The 20,369-nt window shown below is 34.3% G+C and overlaps 2 protein-coding genes across 2 annotated transcripts; both read left to right on the forward strand.

Moving 5' to 3' along the window:
- The first annotated feature begins 3,129 nt into the window (after positions 1-3,129).
- LOC130945009 (protein MRG2-like) lies at positions 3,130-7,285 on the forward strand. Its single transcript, XM_057873644.1, has 10 exons — positions 3,130-3,511; positions 3,598-3,651; positions 3,740-3,753; positions 3,851-3,999; positions 5,008-5,048; positions 5,336-5,440; positions 5,625-5,704; positions 6,214-6,383; positions 6,699-6,783; positions 6,862-7,285. The coding sequence occupies exons 1-10, from the start codon at positions 3,404-3,406 to the stop codon at positions 6,950-6,952; spliced, it is 897 nt and encodes a 298-aa protein (XP_057729627.1). The 5' UTR covers positions 3,130-3,403; the 3' UTR covers positions 6,953-7,285.
- An 81-nt stretch (positions 7,286-7,366) lies between these two features.
- Positions 7,367-11,000, forward strand: LOC130945007 (putative receptor protein kinase ZmPK1). Its single transcript, XM_057873643.1, has 2 exons — positions 7,367-7,497; positions 8,521-11,000. The coding sequence occupies exons 1-2, from the start codon at positions 7,401-7,403 to the stop codon at positions 10,833-10,835; spliced, it is 2,412 nt and encodes an 803-aa protein (XP_057729626.1). The 5' UTR covers positions 7,367-7,400; the 3' UTR covers positions 10,836-11,000.
- The last annotated feature ends 9,369 nt before the right edge of the window (positions 11,001-20,369 follow it).

Raw genomic sequence — 20,369 nt, forward strand, 5'->3', positions numbered from 1 at the left:
CGTGTTACTTTCACAGTCAATGTTCAGCAATTTTTCAACTACACAATGCTATACCAATTACTGAAAGAAAAATCATACTAATCTTATGTAAATCAAATCTCAGGAAATTCGTTAAATTCAAACTCATAATCCACTTCGCCTGGATTCAGCTGACAATCAGAGGTTGAATGATCCATTATCTTCAAAACGAGTTCAAACTTTGATTTCAGAAAACAACAAATCAAAATAGAAAACGAAGGTCGAGTTGCAGAGAGAGAAAAAGGTAACGTAAACGAAGAACATACCAGTGAGAAAAGGACAGCAAAAGAACGATGGAGAAGAAGGAAGGAAGACGCGCGAGAAGAAGAACAACCAAATCTCAAAATATCGAAAACGAAGAAGGAAACAAATATTTTAAATTTGGTAGTTAGATATACGCGGGATGTTATATAGCGCGTGTAATCAACGTACGTGGAGCAGCGCGTATTTGTTTAATGTACTTATAGAGCATACAAGCCCTAATGGCTTGTATGCAGAGCTTTTCCGTATTTTTTATCATGAACAAATATCTAATCTATAGTTGTTTGTAAGACCAGTTTCTTATTGCTTTTTTTTTTCCGACATTTTTTACCTTAAAATTTAAATATTTCTGTCTTTGTCTTTGTTGCAAACTGCTACATATTGATATAAATGGATTTTTGTGAGTTGTGTTGAGATAATGTGTGAGCATGATACTGTGATCCTTCTCTATTGTTGATTTTTGGCCAATGCTTGATTTAGATTTGTTTCTACTTTCTAGATTGTGCTTTGTCTTTTTTTCTTATTTATTTGTTTTATTTTCACTCTCCAAATAATCCCAGATAAAAAGGCAAACTAATTTGTGTAAGTTTCTGCAATTAAAAAGTTTCACTGCTACAAATTTATTTGTTTTATTTTTACTCTCACTTTTTTATGTCAATAAATCATTTAAACCTTTTTTAAATAGTAATAATTTATTAGCTAATATTCCTCTTTCTCTTCATTATATATATATATATATATATATATATATATATGCGCTTTGTGTTAGTCTCGATTGGTTCATTCCTTTTCTAATGTTTTCCTCATCTTCGTGCATTGTTTTAAAGGCTATGCATTCGGTGCTTATTATTTGGAAAAGTTTTTTTACTTAGTTTGAATTTGATAGATTTTAGGTAATTCTGTCCGGGAACATTATTCGAAAACTTCTTACCTACCGAATATCCTATATAAATACATTAATGTTGTTAAAGGACAATACATGGAAGAAATTGAATAATAGCGAGAATTAGAAACTATGCAGGACATGAAGTATATAAGAGGGTATGTATTGCAGCACCATCACATATAAAGGGGAAGAAAGTGGTGCAAAATGCTGAAATAGGATTGTTTTGCTTTGATGATTGTAATCATCTGATCTCTCTTTCAATTAATATTTTGGTTGGAAATAAAGAGTTTAAAAGGATGGAAATCCCTTAAAAAAAAAAGAATGAAATTAGTAAGTTTGACCATTTCATTTCGTATGTAAAATATTTGAAAAAGTTTCATACGATCTTAAATAAATCTTATCCCTTAATTGTGTACATTTGAAATCTCTGTAAACGGCTGAACTAAGCAAATGAGTTCTAATTAATTCATTATACCATGATGGGTATCGAGATATTGTATGATGAAACATACGTTGTTTAAAAAATTAGGCAAACAATTTTATATTAGGCATATAGTAATGTAACCATAATAGGAAAAACTTGTGTGCAAACTGCGAGAGATTCGACAACATAGTTATTGACCATTACTTATGTGATTACAATAAAAATCATTTGTATTAGTTATTTTATATTTTTTGATGCATAACAATAATATAGTGTTATACAGTTTATTTAAATACACATACATAATAGTTTTTTTACATATAAGTGGAGTCCCCTAATATAACATAATAATGGAGTTAAAAAAAGATTATCTGTACTGTCAAAAATAGAAGATGAATTAGTATTTTATCTTATATAATAAGTTTTTATGCATAAAATATTTTTTAAAACAAAAATAATAACTGTTAGTATTAATCAATGTATACTATTTTATTATATACGGTGAATTTTTAAATCAATATTTACTAACTAATTTTGACATTAAATTAACATTTGACCCGCACGTATGGCGAGTTTTACACTAGTTTTTCTAATAACAAACATGCTGGGTTGTACCAAAAGTTAATATCAATCTATGTAGTCAAAATAAGATCGTAACAAGAGTTTAATAATTGTTCATAAATTTAATAGCGCAATTTTTTTGCTAACGAAGTTTGTTAGTAGAATTTAATTATCATTTAATTATTAATTTAATTTTTTTAGTCTAATTTTTTTAATTTAGTATTCTGATAATATATTTTTAAATATTAATGACTGATAATAAAAAATAATAAATTTTAATAATTTCTAACATTTTTCGTATACCAAGCTTAAGTTTCCACTGCCCTGCCATTTGTAAGTTATTGAGTAAATAGTCTAATTTTATAAGCTTAATGCTTACTGGTTAATTGACTTATATTAGCAGGGACATTAATAATAGAATTTAATTTTGACTCATTTTTTTGTATAAAATAATTTTATATATTTATCTAATTATATAACATTACATCAACAAAAATAACATCTTTCGGAAGCGATGGTGAATTTTTTATTTTTAATATTAGAGTAGTAGTGGTATTTTTTTTAAATGTGGATTGCTGGGATGTTATACTCAAATGTGGAATCATTTAACAAAAAAAGCAGAAATCGAACCGTCCGATTTATTAGAGGTATAAAAATCGGACCGTACGATTTCTAGAGGTACACAAATCGGACTGTCCAATTTGTAGAGGTACAGAAATCAGACCGTCCGATTTGTAGAGGTACACAAATCAGACCGTCCGATTTGTGGTAAAAAAATTAAAAATTTTGAAGTACAGAAATCGAACTCTCTGATTTATTTACTTCCACAATTTTAAAAAATACCAAAAATTATAATATTAATATATCACCACTTCTATTTTCATAACAAAAAAAATTAGCCGCGATGATCGACCACGCTTTATAATTTCAGTACATCAAAATAATAATAATAATATCTTATTTCCCACGGGAAGCGGGGTTTTTAGCTTCATTTTTATGGTTATGTTCTTACTTCTTACAGCCCGAAAGATACGCAAGAAATGAAATCAGGAATTTAGGAAGAAAGAAAGAAATTCGTTTGACGGTTTGAGTAGCGAATACTGAATAACGAGTGAGTAAGAAGAATCTCAGAACCAAAGAAAAGAGAAGATCGAGATTTAGATTCAGAGCGAGTGAGTGCAAAAAAAAAAAAAAAATGGGGAGTTCCAAGTTCCAACGCATGTAACGGAAATAGGGAAGCTGAAGACTCCGCCATGGATTCTGCGACGCCAACACACACTGACAGCTCCAAATCCCAGCCTCCGTTCGCCGTCGCCGAGAAGGTCCTCGCTAAACACAAAGGTCGATTTTACGAAGCCAAGGTGAAGCAACTCACTCACACTCTTACCCTTACTTTGTTCTCTTCCACACTTTCAAATAAACTCAGATGTTTGTCTTCTTTCAAAAGGTTAGGCAGGTCGAATTCAAAGAGGGCCAGTGGCGCTGTTTTGTTCATTATTTGGTAAGCATAATTTTCTTCTGAGCTCCTTTTCTTTTCTCAATTTTGTTTTTTCTTGGATGTCTTGGTAATTTTGTTTTTTCAATTTCAGGGTTGGAAGAAAAGGTGGGAATTTTCTCTCGTCTTACTCGAGATATCAGCACCAACTGCGAGCTCGGTTTTCTCAACGTTTCTGTGTGTTTGTTTTTATTATTAAATGCAGCTGGGATGAATGGCTTGCAACTGATTGTTTGATGAAAGACACAGAGGAGAATATGCAGATAAAGCTCGCCATTGATGAGAAATTTGGTCATGACAAAAGTACAAAGATTCACCGTGCATCCTTCAACAAACCAAAGACTCCTAACAATGGTTAGATATTTCTTTTCCTTGCTCTACTTACCACTGAAATTCTCTGCTATACTATTTTTCTCCTTTCTTGAATGCTTTTGCAGCATGACTTAATTTAAGTGTTGATGACTTTAGACTTTAGAGTAGTATACTAGTGTGAGATGCATATGACTCAATGTACATTGTGTTTCTTGGGGTGACAGAGGGATGGGGAGGAAAAGATTTTTATACTGCTATATTTTTTACTTTGTAGGGTGATGCGTTATAATTCTTAATTTCTTATAGCAGTATACCTATATGCAAGTAATATGCTTGTTGAAGTAATATGCTTGTTGAGATTGTAAGGATCGATTTCTCACGACGTTAGTTCACAAACTGGAAACCTCACATAGATGAATTGATATTACTTTATATGTAACAAAATGTGGTGTGAATTTCAATATGAGACTCAGTTATGTTGAGTATGTTCAGGGTTTATATGCTGCATACATTGACTGCTAACTCTATACATCACTAACTACTCATGGCTAAATTATACTTTACATAGCTCGTACTAAATGCCGGGCTACCGGCAGCTATTAAGCTCCTGATACTTTAGCAATTACCCCTTTGGATTCTTAAGTTTGAGCCTCGTGTGTTAATAACTTTGGGATATCCATTTTCTGTCATAATAGAACCAACTGGTACGTATTTCCTTTCTTTTTCTCACCTAAGAGTAACATGTGGGTGTTTATATATGCATTATTTGGAATTTTAACCTTTTTCAGCATTCACTGTCCACAATTTGGGGCTCTCACTCACAACATTAGGAACATGCACAATCCCTTGCATGTGATCTAAAAGTTGCTGTCATTTTCTCATTAAGATATGCTAAATGGATTTCTTGTTTTTATTTAAGTTACCTTAGCTTATATCATGGATACAAGGACGTTATGAGTTTTTACCGCATTTGTATATGTTTCAAATGGACTTTTACTTAGTCTTGGCCCTACTTTTTCTCTGACCTGTTTGGGAAAAATTGCAATGCAGAAAGCAGAGGCAGGAAACGAAAGAGTGAAACTCCAATTAAGGTGCACCATCATTTTGAATTTTAATGTGTATGGCACTGATTGTACACTTTGATGTCTGATTTGCACTCTCATTTTAAGTAATATAGGGCACTAATTGAGCACCAGCAAATCTTTGAATTTCATTTAAAATGTGCATTAGCATAAATTGTCATTCAAATTAGTTGGAATGGAAATATGTAACTTTTATCTCATATTTCCCCTGAGGGGTGAGATGAGGAGATGGTGCTTCTAAAGTCTTTTGGCTATATGGTATAATTTAATTGATTCGAGGTTTTGTTCACTGATAGGAAAAACCAGAGGTCCCTTCTGACAAGCTTGTCAGCATTCAGATTCCACCAACTCTAAGGAAGCAATTAGTTGATGATTGTGAATTTATCACCCATCTGGGCAAGGTAGTGCTATTATTTTATATATATTAGTTTTATTTACAGAGTTGAACCCTTGTCTTAAGTCCTTTACAAGCAAGTTGATATAATTGTTACTCAACACAATTTTTCTTCAAACAGTAGAAACCTTTTTGTCATTTTGAAATTATTGGACCAGTATTTTTATTCTTATCGTTTTTTTTTTCTGCAGCTTGTTAAACTTCCTCGCACCCCTAATGTGAATGACATAATGAAGAATTATTTTGATTACAGATTGAAGAAATGTGGCTTGTAAGTTCATGCTGAAGCACCCACCCTTAAGCATTATCTTTAAACATTTTCTGTTGGAAATCAGAGTGTATGGTGAATTATTTTTATTATTATTTCAGAATAATTTTTGTGGGAAATGGGTAGGTTGAGCAGTTTAGATGGTAGCTTTTGGTTTTTAACATGGTATTCAACACTACTACTACTACTACTACAAATAAAAGCCCCTATTCTAGACACATTATAAATCATTACGCTTAGAAGTAGTCATTAAAAAGTGAGAATGGTCATTTTTTTTTATTATTATGATATAGTTTTTTGTTGTTTAACCCTCAAAAATCATGACTAAGTAGCAAGTTCCATCAAGATTTGTTTATTTGCCCAAAAATCTGCCTGCTTTATTTTCTTCTGTCTTTTTGGCAAATTGAATTATTTTCTTGATTTGTTCTGCACTTGACTTCTGGGGTGTTGTCTTTGTATTTTACTTACACTGCTCTTATTGTTACTGTTTATTACTCTTATGTTTGACGTAGGATATCAGATTCAGTTGAAGAAATTTTGAAAGGATTGTGTTGTTACTTTGATAAAGCACTGCCGGTGAAGCTTTTGTACAAGAATGAGCGTCAACAGTACCAAGAAGCATGTCCTGATAATACCACTCCTTCCACTGTATATGGTGCTGAGCATTTGTTACGTCTATTTGGTATGCTCATCATCTGTGCTAGAGAAGCTTATCAATTATTTTGAATTATACATTTGTTGTCTTTGCAATGTGAGTTAAACAGAAAGGTATTATATTATGACCAATTATTTGGCCATCTGGCATGACTCCTGGAATCTTGACTCACTTTCTACACCAGTTTGTAATGGAAACTTTCAAACATAGCCTTGCATTGCATAAGGGTTTATCATATTATCTCAGTTCTTATAAGTTTGCATTTTCCAAAACTTTATTATTAGAAGTACTAACTAATGATATGGGTTTCTAATGGCTGGTACGAATTTTCTAAATTTGAAGTTAAGTTGCCTGAGCTGTTGTCCCATGCTAGCATTGAAGAGGAGTCAATGACAGAACTCCAAGCCCAATTAGTTGACATTCTAAGGTATCATTGGTTTCTTCCTTGTTTGAAGTGAAATACTATATTTTCCTGGGGTTAACTAAGTATCCCTTTATGCTTCAGGTTCTTGCAAAGAAATCAGAGTACATATTTCCTTTCTACTTATCATGTCCCTGATGATATTGAGAACAGCACCAACAAACAAGGTGACTAGGGTTAGGGAGGGGAGGGGACTACGTAGGATTTATTGTGCATAATTCAGCAGAAATGCTGCCCTAATACGTGGCTGATCAAAATTATAGTGTTGTTATATTATATTCACTGCTGCTCTGTCTTGTAAAACCCAAAGTTTCAGGGTAAAAGAAAGAGTAACACATACTGAAGGAATATGCATATGCTGCTGAGTGCTGACCCTCATTTGTAGATTCAGTGATTCTGAAATTTGTATTAGTGTAGGTAGAATTATCTTTAGTATTCTCTTGTATTCCATTCTTTTACGGTCAATTTTTCACAACGCTTTAGATTTTAAATCCACATATTGTACTATGAAATATCTTCCATTTGAATTGATTTGGGTTATTAAAAATTAGTCCCAGCCAAATGGGAACTGCGAAGGGACAAGGGAGAGTGGAAAACTGATTTTTTTTTTTGTTTTTGGGGTCATGGAGAGTGGAAAACTGGTTCAATGTTGTGTGGGCCATTGGCTGCGCCCGAGAACTCAAGACTTCAACAATTTAGACCAACGTCACCACTCACCAGGTTGGCTTATACTATTTTTTCTTATTAGTTGATTGTATCTGCAAATGTTGCTATAGCCTGTAACCTCAGAGCAAGATTTTCTTCCAACTTAAATCTTTTTATGCACCAAAGAAACAATTAATTGGACCTATCTTTGTCAATTTATTTTTGGATGTTTTTTATTAGTGAAATGGAACAGTACATAAAACATAAAAGTAACTTATCAACTAGAAATTTACTATTTAGTATATATTTACATAAGCAGGAAGATAGAAGAATGAGAATGTTTAGGATTGACTACAACATTTATTTATTATATGCAAGATGTTTTATCAACTTTAGATCATTTTGGCGTCTACATCCTATAGCTGTATATGAGTAAAATAATGATGGACCTAGTGATATATCTTTTGTGCGTATGTTTGAATTCCATATGTTATTTTCCCCAGTACACATCCCAATCTAATAGTATATAAATATAGAAATTGATAGTCCTTTACTAAAATAATACGAATGCACCTAAGACACCATTATTGTAACATGATCAAATGTTCAATTAATTTTATTTTATTTTTATAAGTAACGTGTTCTATTAATTGTATTTGTATATTAATATAAAAAATCTAAACCCTCCACAGCTGCTTAATGTATTTTTGGTGATTGTATAATTACAACCGTACCCTTTCTTCGAACAAATTCATTTTCCATGGTATTTCAACAAGAAAAACTGAAAAAGTCTTCTGGGAATGTCACAGTCTTGCTATCTTTAAATATTCAATATAGCTAAGATGTCAACGTACAACAATTCTCGTAATTAAATTAAATAATGCAACTGATGATGATCACTTATGACACCTGCATAAATTTGTTCTGTATATATATCAATCTTGGTGCTTCAATGTTGATCACACTAACCAGCGTCCATGGCTATCATCAATATATCAACATTAATATTTTTTCTCCTTTGTTTAGTATTGTCGATAAAGCTTTCATGTTCAACAAGAAACCATAGCATTCTAATCCAAGGTTCATCAATGTCAGTAGATAAACCAAACGACGTTATAGTGTCACCCAAGGGCACCTTTTCTGCTGGCTTCTACGCGATTGGCGAAAACGCTTATTGCTTTGGCGTTTGGTTTTCCCGAAACCCTACTCTTGTATGGATGGCAAATCGTGACGAACCAGTCAACGGAAAGAAATCAAAGCTCTCCCTACTCGCCAATGGTAACCTTGTTCTAGTGGATGCCGATAATTCCCATGTTTGGTCAACAGACACCGTTTCATCGCCGTCTTCTACCGTGCATTTGGTTCTGTATGACACCGGCAACCTTGTTCTAACGGAGGACATGAACAGCACCGTGTTGTGGCAAAGCTTTGATTTCCCTACGGATACTCTTCTTCCTGAGCAAGTGTTCGCCCGATTTACCAAAGTAATCTCTTCGAAAAGCCAGACAAACAAGTCCACTGGTTTGTACACGTTGTTTTTCGACAACGATAACGTTCTTCGTCTTGTTTACAATGGCCCCGAAGTTTCAGGGATCTACTGGCCAGATCCTTGGAATCTGAACTGGGCCAACTTCAGGAGTAGTTACAACAGCAGCAGAGTTGCAGTCTTGGACACTCTTGGCACCTTCATTTCCTCAGATAATTTCACTTTCACCACTTCCGATCACGGTTCCGTCATCCAGCGAAGGTTGACCCTTGATCCCAATGGAAACCTTCGTGTTTATAGCCGTAGCAGTGATCAAGATGACTGGTATGTTTCCTGGCAAGCTTATTCAAGACCATGCAGGATCCATGGCGTTTGTGGGCCCAATAGTTTGTGCACTTACCATACTGATTCTTCCATTAAATGCTCTTGCCTTCCCGGTCATAAGATGAAGTATTCAAATGATTGGTCTTATGGCTGCGAACCCAAATTTTCTCTATCTTGCAAGAACAATGAAAGTGCGTCGTCGTCACAGTTCTTATCTATAAGCAACGTGGAGTTGTATGGCTATGATTATGGACTCATGACAAATTACACATTAGATCAGTGTAAAGAGTTCTGCCTCCAACTATGTGATTGCAAAGGCGTTCAGTACACTTATAACAAGGCCTCTGGTACCAACAATTGTTTTGTCAAGGTTCAGTTGCGGAATGCATATCGCATCCCATATTTTGATGCTGAATTTCTTTTGAAACTGCCAGTCAATAGTACCTATTCTTTTCAAGATGATCAAGTTTCAATCGTTGATAGACACAACAATCTTGATTGTCCTGTGGGTGCAGAAACAATACAACTTGAGAGGATTTATATCAAAGGGCAGGTGAGCAGATATGTTAAGTTCTTGTTATGGTTCGCCGGAGGAGTTGGGATATTTGAAATGCTGTGCATATTTGTGGTTTGGTACTTTTTGGTAAGGTTTAGGGTGCATTCTGGTGCAGATGAACGAGTGTATGACTTAGGCTTTGCAGGGTTTAGGAGATTCAGTTACTCTGAACTGAAACAAGCCACCAAAGGGTTTAGCCAAGAGATTGGAAAGGGTGCATGGGGGATTGTATACAAAGGTGTACTCTCTGATGGAAGAGTGGTGGCCGTGAAGAGACTCATGGAAGCGAATCAAGGAGAAGAGGAGTTCCTTGCTGAAGTGAGAAGCATTGGAAGGCTCAATCACATGAACTTGATTGAGATGTGGGGATACTGTGCTGAAGGGAAACACAGGCTCCTGGTTTATGAGCACATGGAGCATGGTTCTCTTGCCGAGAATCTTAGGACAAATAGATTATTGGATTGGTCCAAAAGGTTTGAGATTGCGTTGGGTACAGCCAAAGGTTTGTCTTATCTTCATGATGAGTGTTTGGATTGGATTTTGCATTGTGATGTAAAGCCACAGAACATTCTTCTTGATTCTAATTTTCAACCAAAGGTAGCTGATTTTGGATTGTCCAAGTTGCTTAAAAGAAGTGACACTAATAAGTACTCTAGCTTTTCCAAGATACGAGGAACAAGAGGATACATGGCTCCTGAGTGGGTTTTGAACCTCCCAATAACCTCCAAGGTTGATGTTTATAGCTATGGAATTGTTGTGTTGGAAATGTTCACTGGAAAGAGCGTAACCAAGAACCTTGGGATTAGTAGTGATGGAGTAGAGAATAATCAACATATGTACCTGGTTGCATGGCTGAGAGAGAAACAGAATAAGGGATTTCGTTGTGGTTGGGTTAGTGAAATCTTAGACCCCACCATAGAAGGTGATTATGATGAAAATAAGTTGGAAGCTTTGGCTAGAGTTGCTTTGCAATGTGTAGAGGATGAGAGGGACAAAAGACCCACCATGAGCCAAGTGGTAGAGATGCTTCAGAAATCTTTACAATAATCGGTGACATTCATTGTTGTCAGTGTATCTATGTGCCTGTTTTGTTTATGTAGCTGAATAATTCTCCTTATAGTTCGGTGTTGATGTGTTTTCTCCTAGAAAATCTCTCTGTTCTTTGTAATATGAATAATGAATGTAGTTGCTTGCATACCCCAAATATAATATCTTGTGTATGATTGTATTTTCTTTTAATGTAATTTAAAAGTTGTTTTGAATGATTTCTTCATCATAATTTTTATGTTTTGAGTGTATTTCATCCACTCAAGAAGCCTTATTTTTATTAAAATTCCACGGTTTCCATGTGATTGTAGGTAAGAATTTAATGTCATGAGCATTTTTCTATTAAGTTTCTTGAATTTAGTTGTTCCATGTTGACTTTGGAAAACAGATAGTTCCCATGGAGATCCATGCAGATAATTCTCAGCATTGAATTATTGCGTTAAGTTTTCAATTTTTCTCTTGTACACTATAGTTAATAAATCTCAACTTATTTTCCAGTCGATTACTTCATGATTTTGTTACTCAGCGAATGGATAATGAGATGATATCTCTCTTATTAATTTTAGTCATTTACTGTTAATTTATTTCCACGATTGATGTTGTAATGTTGTATAGACACTTTTCTTTTTTTGGACGTGATGTTGTATAGACACTAAATTTGATAAAGGAAATAATGACATGAGTCTGGTTTGATGACTCATCATTTGGTCTCTTAACTAAAATATTAGGAGTTTAAATTTTACTTTAGATATGAAAAATATTTCACAGTCCATCGTTTGTCTTTTAAGTAAATGACTTGTAACAATGTATTCTTATTTCAAATCCTAGTCTATAAAATGGAAACATCTTCCTTTTATGAGATTCTAACCAAATAAAGTCTAATTTAACAGATTTTTGGCAACATAACCTTCAGTTTTTATTTTTTATTTTCTACATTGCCAGCCCAATAGAAGCAATAGATTGGCTTATTAGAGTGAAGAGGCCTAGAAATGTGTTTGGTACAATGAATCGGCCTAATACCCCAAAAGGCCTGAACCCTACAGAAGTTCACTACTTCCGTCCAACAAAAAGAAAAATAGGAGCATGTTCAGTCTTTAAAGGAGAACTTTGGGCATTTATGATGGGCTCAATATCACTTGGGATCTAGGTATGAGACAGGTTGAAATTGAAACTGGAATCTAAAGCGGTTGTGGATACTCTTAATGCCCCTTCATGAAAGAAAATCCTACAAAAGAAAGCTACCTAACCAAGTCCAAAACAAGAAAACGAAAGCTACCCTAACAAAGAAAATGAAACCTATCCCAAAAAAAAAAGAAAGAAAATGGAACCTATCCAAAAACAAAAAACTATATGTTGTTCGGATATTAAAAAAAAATGAGATGAAGGTGTTAAAAAAATTTTAAAAAAATGAAGACGTGTTTGATCAAAAGCATTTTATGACCATACAACAACTTAATGACCAGCGACAAATCCTTAAATGAAATTTAATATCGCGGCGGATTAATCCTTGACCTGTCGGATTGGGGTATACCGTAGAAAAAAAAAAGAAGCATTTTGTGATCTTTTGAATTGAATTTGAATAAAACTACAAATTAATTAATTATTAATTATGATATTTTGAATTTTTTATCTGTCTTCGTTGGAATTTCAAAAACTCGAATGTTTGAATCTACAAATTACGAGTTTGGGGTATCCATCATGAAAGTCCAAAAAATCAGAAAATCAAAACATCAAGAAAACTTCACTTTGACAATTCAAGAAATTAAATTATCAATTCTTGGTCTTGAAACCGTATTATATGAAAATATAATTAAAAAATATCCAACTCCAAAACTCACAAATCAAGGTAATAACTTATAATTGATAGAATTTATGATTAGAACTTGAATTTTATATAATTTGACGTCAAAATTTTAACAAGTTGGCACTTGTGATGCACTAAAGCTCGGAACTTAATGTCTTAATCTCGAGTTCAAAGTGAAAATTTGTTCTAAACTATTTTTCCAAGTCCAATACTAAGAGGAGAGTTCAAGAATATCCAAAGTCTCAAGGACTCTCTTTGAGGATTGAGGGTTTTCATGGATTTTAAGAAAGACATTACCCCGAAAAAAAAAAAATTCTCATCATTCAACTTAATCCCTAATAACTAAGCTTTACGAGTTTGATAACTATATTGTAACCACCAATCCACCATTCTTTTCTTAAAGTGATATATATGATTAAAGCGTCGAGTTTATCATAAAAGGAACAAAAAAAAAAAAAAAGCAACTCTCTATATCCTATACTCAACTTAGCCTAAAAGGTCATTTATGGCTTCATAGTCACATAAAGAAATGAGCTCATAATACACTATAACAAAAATAATTTTTAGTGGCAAATTTTTAGTGATAATAACATAATAATCACTATATGTCTTATTTAATTTATATTTTTGCGACAATTATATATTTATCATTATTACTATATATTATAACAACAATTATATACTTTTTTGTGGTTATTAAAAAGTTTTTTACCAACAAAACATAAGATAGTTAATATCTAATTACCAATATATATTAGTGGCTATTTTTATTATCGCTAAAAACAAAATATTAACTGCAAAAAATTATTTTTCTAGTAGTGATGATTTATAACCCTTGATATATGCACTATTATAAATATGTACATTTAAGTATAATTTCTAATTTAGTATCTCTCAAGATCCATGTTAATTTGAGTGTCGAAATCTTTGCAAGTACATTTTTATCTTTGAAATGATAAACTAAGAACACTAGTAACTCAAAATAAGATAATAATGCTAATTTCGTATCTCTAACCTACTTTTTATTATTTTCTTGATGAATTTTTTAACTCGAAAAGTTTACAAAATGCTTTTGAATATTGTTCATTACTTCAAATTTCAACACATATATACAAAATTCAGTCGAAGGTTCAAAGCCTAAAATAAAAAATATAAATTTACATAAAAATAACAAGGACACATGAGTCAACATTTTTTAATTTTTATATTGGAGCGAGAGACATAATTAGCAGTCTTATTTAGGGTTAGAGGTGTTTGACAAAGGTGAAAAACAGTGCTGCATAGCTCACCAAAAAATTGACCATCCAATTTGAGAGAAGACAAGATCGGACTGTTCAAATTGTGCTTGGAAGTCAGACCATTCGATTTGATGGCAACGGGGATATGTCACGCATGCATCAGTTGTTCCTTTCTCTAATACATATCTATCCACAACCAAATTGAAAGAACTCATTGACATCTCTTCAATGAAATATCACTTTTAGAAGGCCATTTGAGTGGTAAAAAAATTTGATTTTGAAGAGAGTCAACCACTAACACACACAAACAATCGTACCCTCCATTTTTTGAAAAAAAAATTCATTACAACTGATTCGTTCCTATAAACTCAACAACAACTTATAACTCGCTGACTAAGTCAAAATATAAAACGACTACCAAATCTTCACTCACCAACTACTCTTATAAGTCGGCACTCAATAACAGACAGAGAGGGGGAGAAAATTCCTAATTATTCAACTATATATCAAGCCACTGGAGGTGAACAAGAAAGAGACTGAATTTGGATTTAATCAGAGAAGTGCTAATAATTATTTTTCATTTATTGACTTGAGCATTAGAGTCCTTTTTGCAGGTATCACGCTCGCCAGATATTCAACAAAGCTCGGAGCACGTTAAGGAAAGAAAGACAAACGATTTTCTCAAAGTCGAGATATAACTCAGGGGCTCCAGGCAGCACAAAACATTTGACACCCATCGTGGAGCCAAACTTTAATACCTCACTATTATCTGTTTTATTGGTTCTTAAACCTATATTGCATGATTTGAACTATAGCGGAAGAACCAACAAATCCTCCAACCCAAGACGATTTGATGGCTTTAAATGCAAAACTACATGCCGAGGTTTAGAAAATGGATGAATTACAAAATCAAAACCAAAATGTCCAGAATGATGGAGAAGATCTGAAGAATGTTGAGAACAGAAATAGCCATGATGATCATAACATGGAGGATCATAAGGAAGTAAAAATCATTCAAACGAAGTCCAAAAAGCGAACAAATCCATTCTAAAAAAAGATCATGGACTTTTAGATGTCTAAAAATGTTACCCTATCTACAACTTTGAAGCCTTACGAGGGTTTCGGCGACCCTAGTGTTCACATCACAAAATTCCACTTGATGATGTTTTTAAACGGTGCATTTGACCCTATAATTTGTCGTTCTTTTTCTACTTTTTTAGATGGTGCTGCCTTAGTTTGATTTTCTTTGTCTGTAGATTCTGTATCAAGTTTTGACGAGCTCACTGATATGTTCATCAACAATTTTGTGACGTCCAAGATATACGTCCATGATTCTGACTACCTCAGCACTATCAAATAGGAACAACATGAAAGCCTCAAACTAGATGATGAGGTTGCTAAAGTTGCAATGGAGATCCATAACCTCAACCCAGATGTGCATCTGCACGCTCTAAAAAGCTGTCTTCGGCCAAGGAAGTTCCAAGAAACAATTGTTGTGGCCAAACCTGAGACTTTGGATGAGTTCCGCAAAAAGGCAGTTGGACAGATTGAGATAGAGGAATTGCAATAAGTGATAAACCCCATTTTTAAGGTTTATCTTGTATTGAATTTAGAGCATTTCATCAACCTTTTATCACATTTAGCCAAGGAATTAGCATGATTTTGTAATCTCTCCCGTATTTGTGCTTAGGTGTAAAAACATGCTTTTTAAGCCTTATTTTGATGAATTCTAATTCCTCCTTAATTCCATAAGATGCCTTGATGTGTTTGCTAGTAATTCCAGGATTGAAATAGGCTAGGCATGGATCAAAGGAGCAAGGAAGGAAGCATACAAATGGAGAGAAGCATAAAAAAGCAAAAGAAAAGAATTCGACCAAGCACGCGCACGCGCACAAGGCGCTCGCGCGCACCTTGTGGAATCGGGCGAGAACGCGCACGTGTACCGTGCGTGCACGCGTCGTAGTCCACATGTGATCTCATTAAAGCAACACGTGCCTGGAGATTTTGGAGAGTTCTGGACCCATTTTGGCGCCAGAATTCTGGTAGAAAGGATTAAAAGGACCAAGATGAAAGGGGAAGGACATAGATAGATGGAGAGAGATTGATTCACGAGGAGTTTAGTTTTAGTTTAGAGTTAGTTTTCTAGAGAGAGAAGCTCTCACTTCTCTCTAGAATTAGGATTAGGTTTAGGTTAATCTCTCCTCTTAGATCTAGGTTTAATTCATGTTTTAATTCACTTCTCCTTTATCAATTCTTACTCTTCTCCTCTTCCTCTTTCTAGTTATGTGCTTTAATAATTGTAATTCCTTATTTTGTTTTGAATAGATTGTTGTTCCTTTGTTTTCTTTCAATAATGCAATATTGAGGTAATTCATGATAATTGTGATTTCCTTGATTGTTGTTGTTAATTCTTTGCATTCAATTGTTGTTAGAATTTATTCTTGTTGTAATTTACTATACTTTCCTTTGTACCTTCCAAGTGTTTGATTAAATGCTTGGAAGAATGTTAGAATAGAATTTTATGTTCTTGACTTGAGAAGGTAACTTAGGATTTCTTGAATTACTAGTGTCCAATTGATTGATAGTTGATAGCCATTGACTCTAGCCTTCATTAATCCAATTAGTGAAAAGCTAGGATTTATGGACTAGGATTGATATAACTCACTTGACTTTCCTTTGTTAATTGATTTAAGGATGACTAAGTGGGATTAATCCTTGCAACTACCATACTTGTGGCTAGTGATAATGATGAAGACCCTTGACAACCAAACCTTGCCAAGACCATTTTGTTAATAAAATTTCATTACCCTTTACCATTCATGTTTCTCATCTAAAACCCCAAAATAAACAAGTTCATAACCAATAACAAGAACACTACCCTGCAAGTCCTTTGAGAGACGACCCGAGGTTTAAATACTTCAGTTTATAGATTTTAGGGGTTTGTACTTGTGACAAACAAAATTTTTGTATGAAAGGATTATTTTTGGTTTAGAGACTATACTTTACAACGAGATTTCATTTGTAAAATTCTAAACCGTCAAAAATCTAATCATCAATAAGATCAGAAGGTCAAAAGACAAGTTCAACCTAGAGGCGAGGATAAGCATGGCAAGCACCAAGGTGGTAGGGATGATAAAAAGTTGTTCAAATTAACACCTCGGTTTGACTCTTACACGCAATTTAATTAAAAGAGGGAAGAGATTATCAAAGAGATCCTCCATGTAAAGATTATCAAACCACCAAGAAAGGTAGGAACATACCAAGCTAGACCAGAAGTATGTAGACAAGACTAAACATTGTGCTTTCCACCAGAAATTCGAGAATACCATCGATGACTGTGTGATAGCAAAAGACTTGCTTGAGCGATTAGCTCAACAAGGGATGTTGGACAAATATGTAGTTGAATGGGTCAACAAATTGGCACCACACCTAAGCTCTCATGGAGGGCATTAGAAAATAATACAGGAGCCAAAGACAATGGCCTCAACCAACTCAACCTAGAGGTATAATTAATTGTATTTCAAGTGGATTCGCATGAGTCGAACTTACAAGCTTGACCCATTGAATAGAAAAAGTGCAACATGGGACCTGAGAAGAAGGAGACATCTCTTGCAGAAACACAAAAACTGCTTGCTACCGGGTTTATTCGAGAAATTCGATTAACAATATGGTTATCTAACGTCGTTATGGTAAAAAAAAGAGCTCGAAAAAGTGGTGAATGTGTGTTGACTTTACAAATCTCAACAAGTCCTACCCTATAGACACATACCCCTGCCATGCATAGACAGGCTGGTGGGTAATTCAGCAGGCTTTGCAACATTAAGTTTCATGGATGCCTATTCAGACTATAACCAGATTCTGATGGATCCCCTCAACCAAAACAAAACCATATTCATTATCGGCCATGGAAATTTCTGTTACAAGGTCATTCCATTTAGACTCAAAAATGCATGTGCCACTTATCAAAGGCTTATGGATAATGTCTTCCAAAAATAGATCGACAAAAATATGAAAGTGTACGTTGATGATATGGTCACAAAGACCTCAAATGGTGGCTTTTATTGCTCGGATCTCCATGAAACCATTACTCAACTCAGAAAATATAATATGCGTCTGAATCCTGAGAAGTGCGCTTTTGGTGTGTAAGGTGGTAAATTTCTCAGTTTTATGTTAACCATCTGAGGAATCGAAGCAAACCGTGATAAGTGTCGAGCTGTCCTTGAAGTGAAGATCCCATCATCAATTAAGGAAGTACAACAGCTCATTGGACGACTCACAGCACTATTCAGATTTCTCCCACAACTAGCTAACGAGTCATACAATTTTTTTTCAAACCTTGAGAAAACATTAAACTTTTGAATGGACCTCAGGTTGCGAGAAAACCTTCCAACAACTCAAACAACTACTTGCAAGCCTCCCAGTTTTACAAAGCCAATAGCAGGTAGTAGCATACATGTTTATTTTTCTATTTCTATTAATTCTATTAGCTCTATCCTTGTCACAGAAACAGATCGAAAGCAACACCCAATTTACTTCGTCAGTAAAATCTTATAAAATGCTGAACTCAAATACCCGATGTTGAAAAATTGGCGCTAGCTCTGCTCATCAGAGCTCGGCGACTACGCTTTTAATTTCAAAGCCATGCTACCATGGTTAGAACAAAATACCCCTTGAAATAAGCACTAATGAGACTCAAGCTGGCAGGACGACTTATAAAGTGGTCTATCGAATTGTCTGAGTTCAATATCAATATCAATCCAGAAGAGCACTGAAGTAAAAAATACTAGCCGACTTCATTGCAAAGTTCACAACATCAATATAACATCGAGACTCTTGAAATGGAAACTTCACGTAGATGGAGCCTCCAACACAGATGGATGTGAAGCAGGGATTATTTTGACAAATGACGAAGGATATATCCTCGAGCAGTCCCTCAAGTTCTCATTCTCGGTGAGTAATTACCAAGCCGAATATGAGGCCATATTAGCCGGCCTAAGGTTAGCATGTGAATTAAATATACATAATCTTTCAGTTCACTGTGTTTCCTTGTTAGTAGTACAGCAAATCACAAGCAACTATCAAGTCAGAGTTCCCCTGCCAGAGCAATACTAAATCTCGATAAAAGATTTACTTTCAAATTTCAAAAATTTTGACATAACTCACATACCTAGAGAACCTAAGAATAGAACTGACATTTTATCTAAATTGGCAACAACAAGGAAGAAAAAAACATGCTTCCACACTCCTATAACTAACCCTAGTTGAACCAAGTATCAATATTATGTCTATCTATATTATTTCACAGGATGTGGATTGGAGGACACCTTACATGAAATATCTTATAACAAGGTCTTTCCCACCAAATATAGATAACATAAAGTTTTTTAAATGCCGAGTTATTTTCTTTACCCTCCTTGGCAACATTCTTTATAGAAGGAGATTTTTTAGATCGTTACTAAAATGTCTCGATGATGAGGAGGCTGACCTCGCAATACGAGAAACCTATGAAGGGGTCTGTGGAATCACATAAGCGGAAGGAGCTTAGCATCCAAAATACTAAGGGTAAACTATTATTGGCCCACCATAAAAAAGATTGCATCTTTAAAGTTAAATAATGCAACAAATGCCAGAAGAATTCTCCTACCATACATCAGCTATCTGAACTCCTGCATGCTTCAAAGGTAAAATTTTCAATAGCAGTCGGGCAGATAAAATTTTTACTCGTAGCTATTGATAGTTTTTCAAAATGGATAAATGCACAACCCCGTGCTAGAATAACCTCAGACAAGATACAATCTTTCATTTGGAAACACCTCATATGACATTTTGGAATACCTAGTGAAATTGTCTCTGACAATGGTAGATAGTTTACTGATAAAAATATGATCTCATTTTTAGAACAGTTTTATATTAAACATTATTTTTTCTCTGTTAAACATCTACAAACTAATAGGCTCGTAGAGGCCGCTAACAAAGTCATCTTGTAGGCACTGCATAAAAAGCTAGATTAGGCCAAAAAACTATGGGCCGATCTTATTCTAGAAGTACTGTCGAGTAATAATACAATTATACACTCTACCACCAATGAAACACCATTTCGATTAGTCTATGGAGCAGAAGCAATGATTCCAATAAAAATATCACACAGATCTCTCAGAACAAATAATCACAATGATGAGGACAATGACATTACAATGAGAGCGAAGTTGGATATAGTTGAAGAGGATCGAGAAGCAGCCTTATTACACCAACGCTCAATACAACTCCTCATCCAAAACAAGTATAATCCCTGAGTTAAACCTCGACAATTCTAACAATATGACATAGTCCTCAGAAAAATAGAAGATGTTAAGAGTTCTAAAGGACAAGGGAATTGACAGTCACATGGAAAAGACCCTTTCGAGTACAATAAATAGTCGGTAAAGGAGCTTACAAATTAGAAACTTTAGAGGGGACCAACTTCCCTGGAATATAGAATGCTTCATCTTTAAA

This window comes from Arachis stenosperma, chromosome 8, assembly GCF_014773155.1.
Source record: "Arachis stenosperma cultivar V10309 chromosome 8, arast.V10309.gnm1.PFL2, whole genome shotgun sequence".
NCBI classification, from domain to species: Eukaryota; Viridiplantae; Streptophyta; class Magnoliopsida; order Fabales; family Fabaceae; genus Arachis; species Arachis stenosperma.

Coding starts and splice junctions, on each gene's coding strand:
- LOC130945009 (XM_057873644.1), top strand. CDS start 3,404: ATGGATTCTGCGACGCCAACACACACTGACAGCTCCAAATCCCAGCCT. Junction 5,049..5,335: donor AGAGTGAAACTCCAATTAAG/GTGCACCATCAT, acceptor GTTCACTGATAG/GAAAAACCAGAGGTCCCTTC. Junction 5,441..5,624: donor TTATCACCCATCTGGGCAAG/GTAGTGCTATTA, acceptor TTTTTTCTGCAG/CTTGTTAAACTTCCTCGCAC.
- LOC130945007 (XM_057873643.1), top strand. CDS start 7,401: ATGGAGAGTGGAAAACTGGTTCAATGTTGTGTGGGCCATTGGCTGCGC. Junction 7,498..8,520: donor CCAACGTCACCACTCACCAG/GTTGGCTTATAC, acceptor CAATGTCAGTAG/ATAAACCAAACGACGTTATA.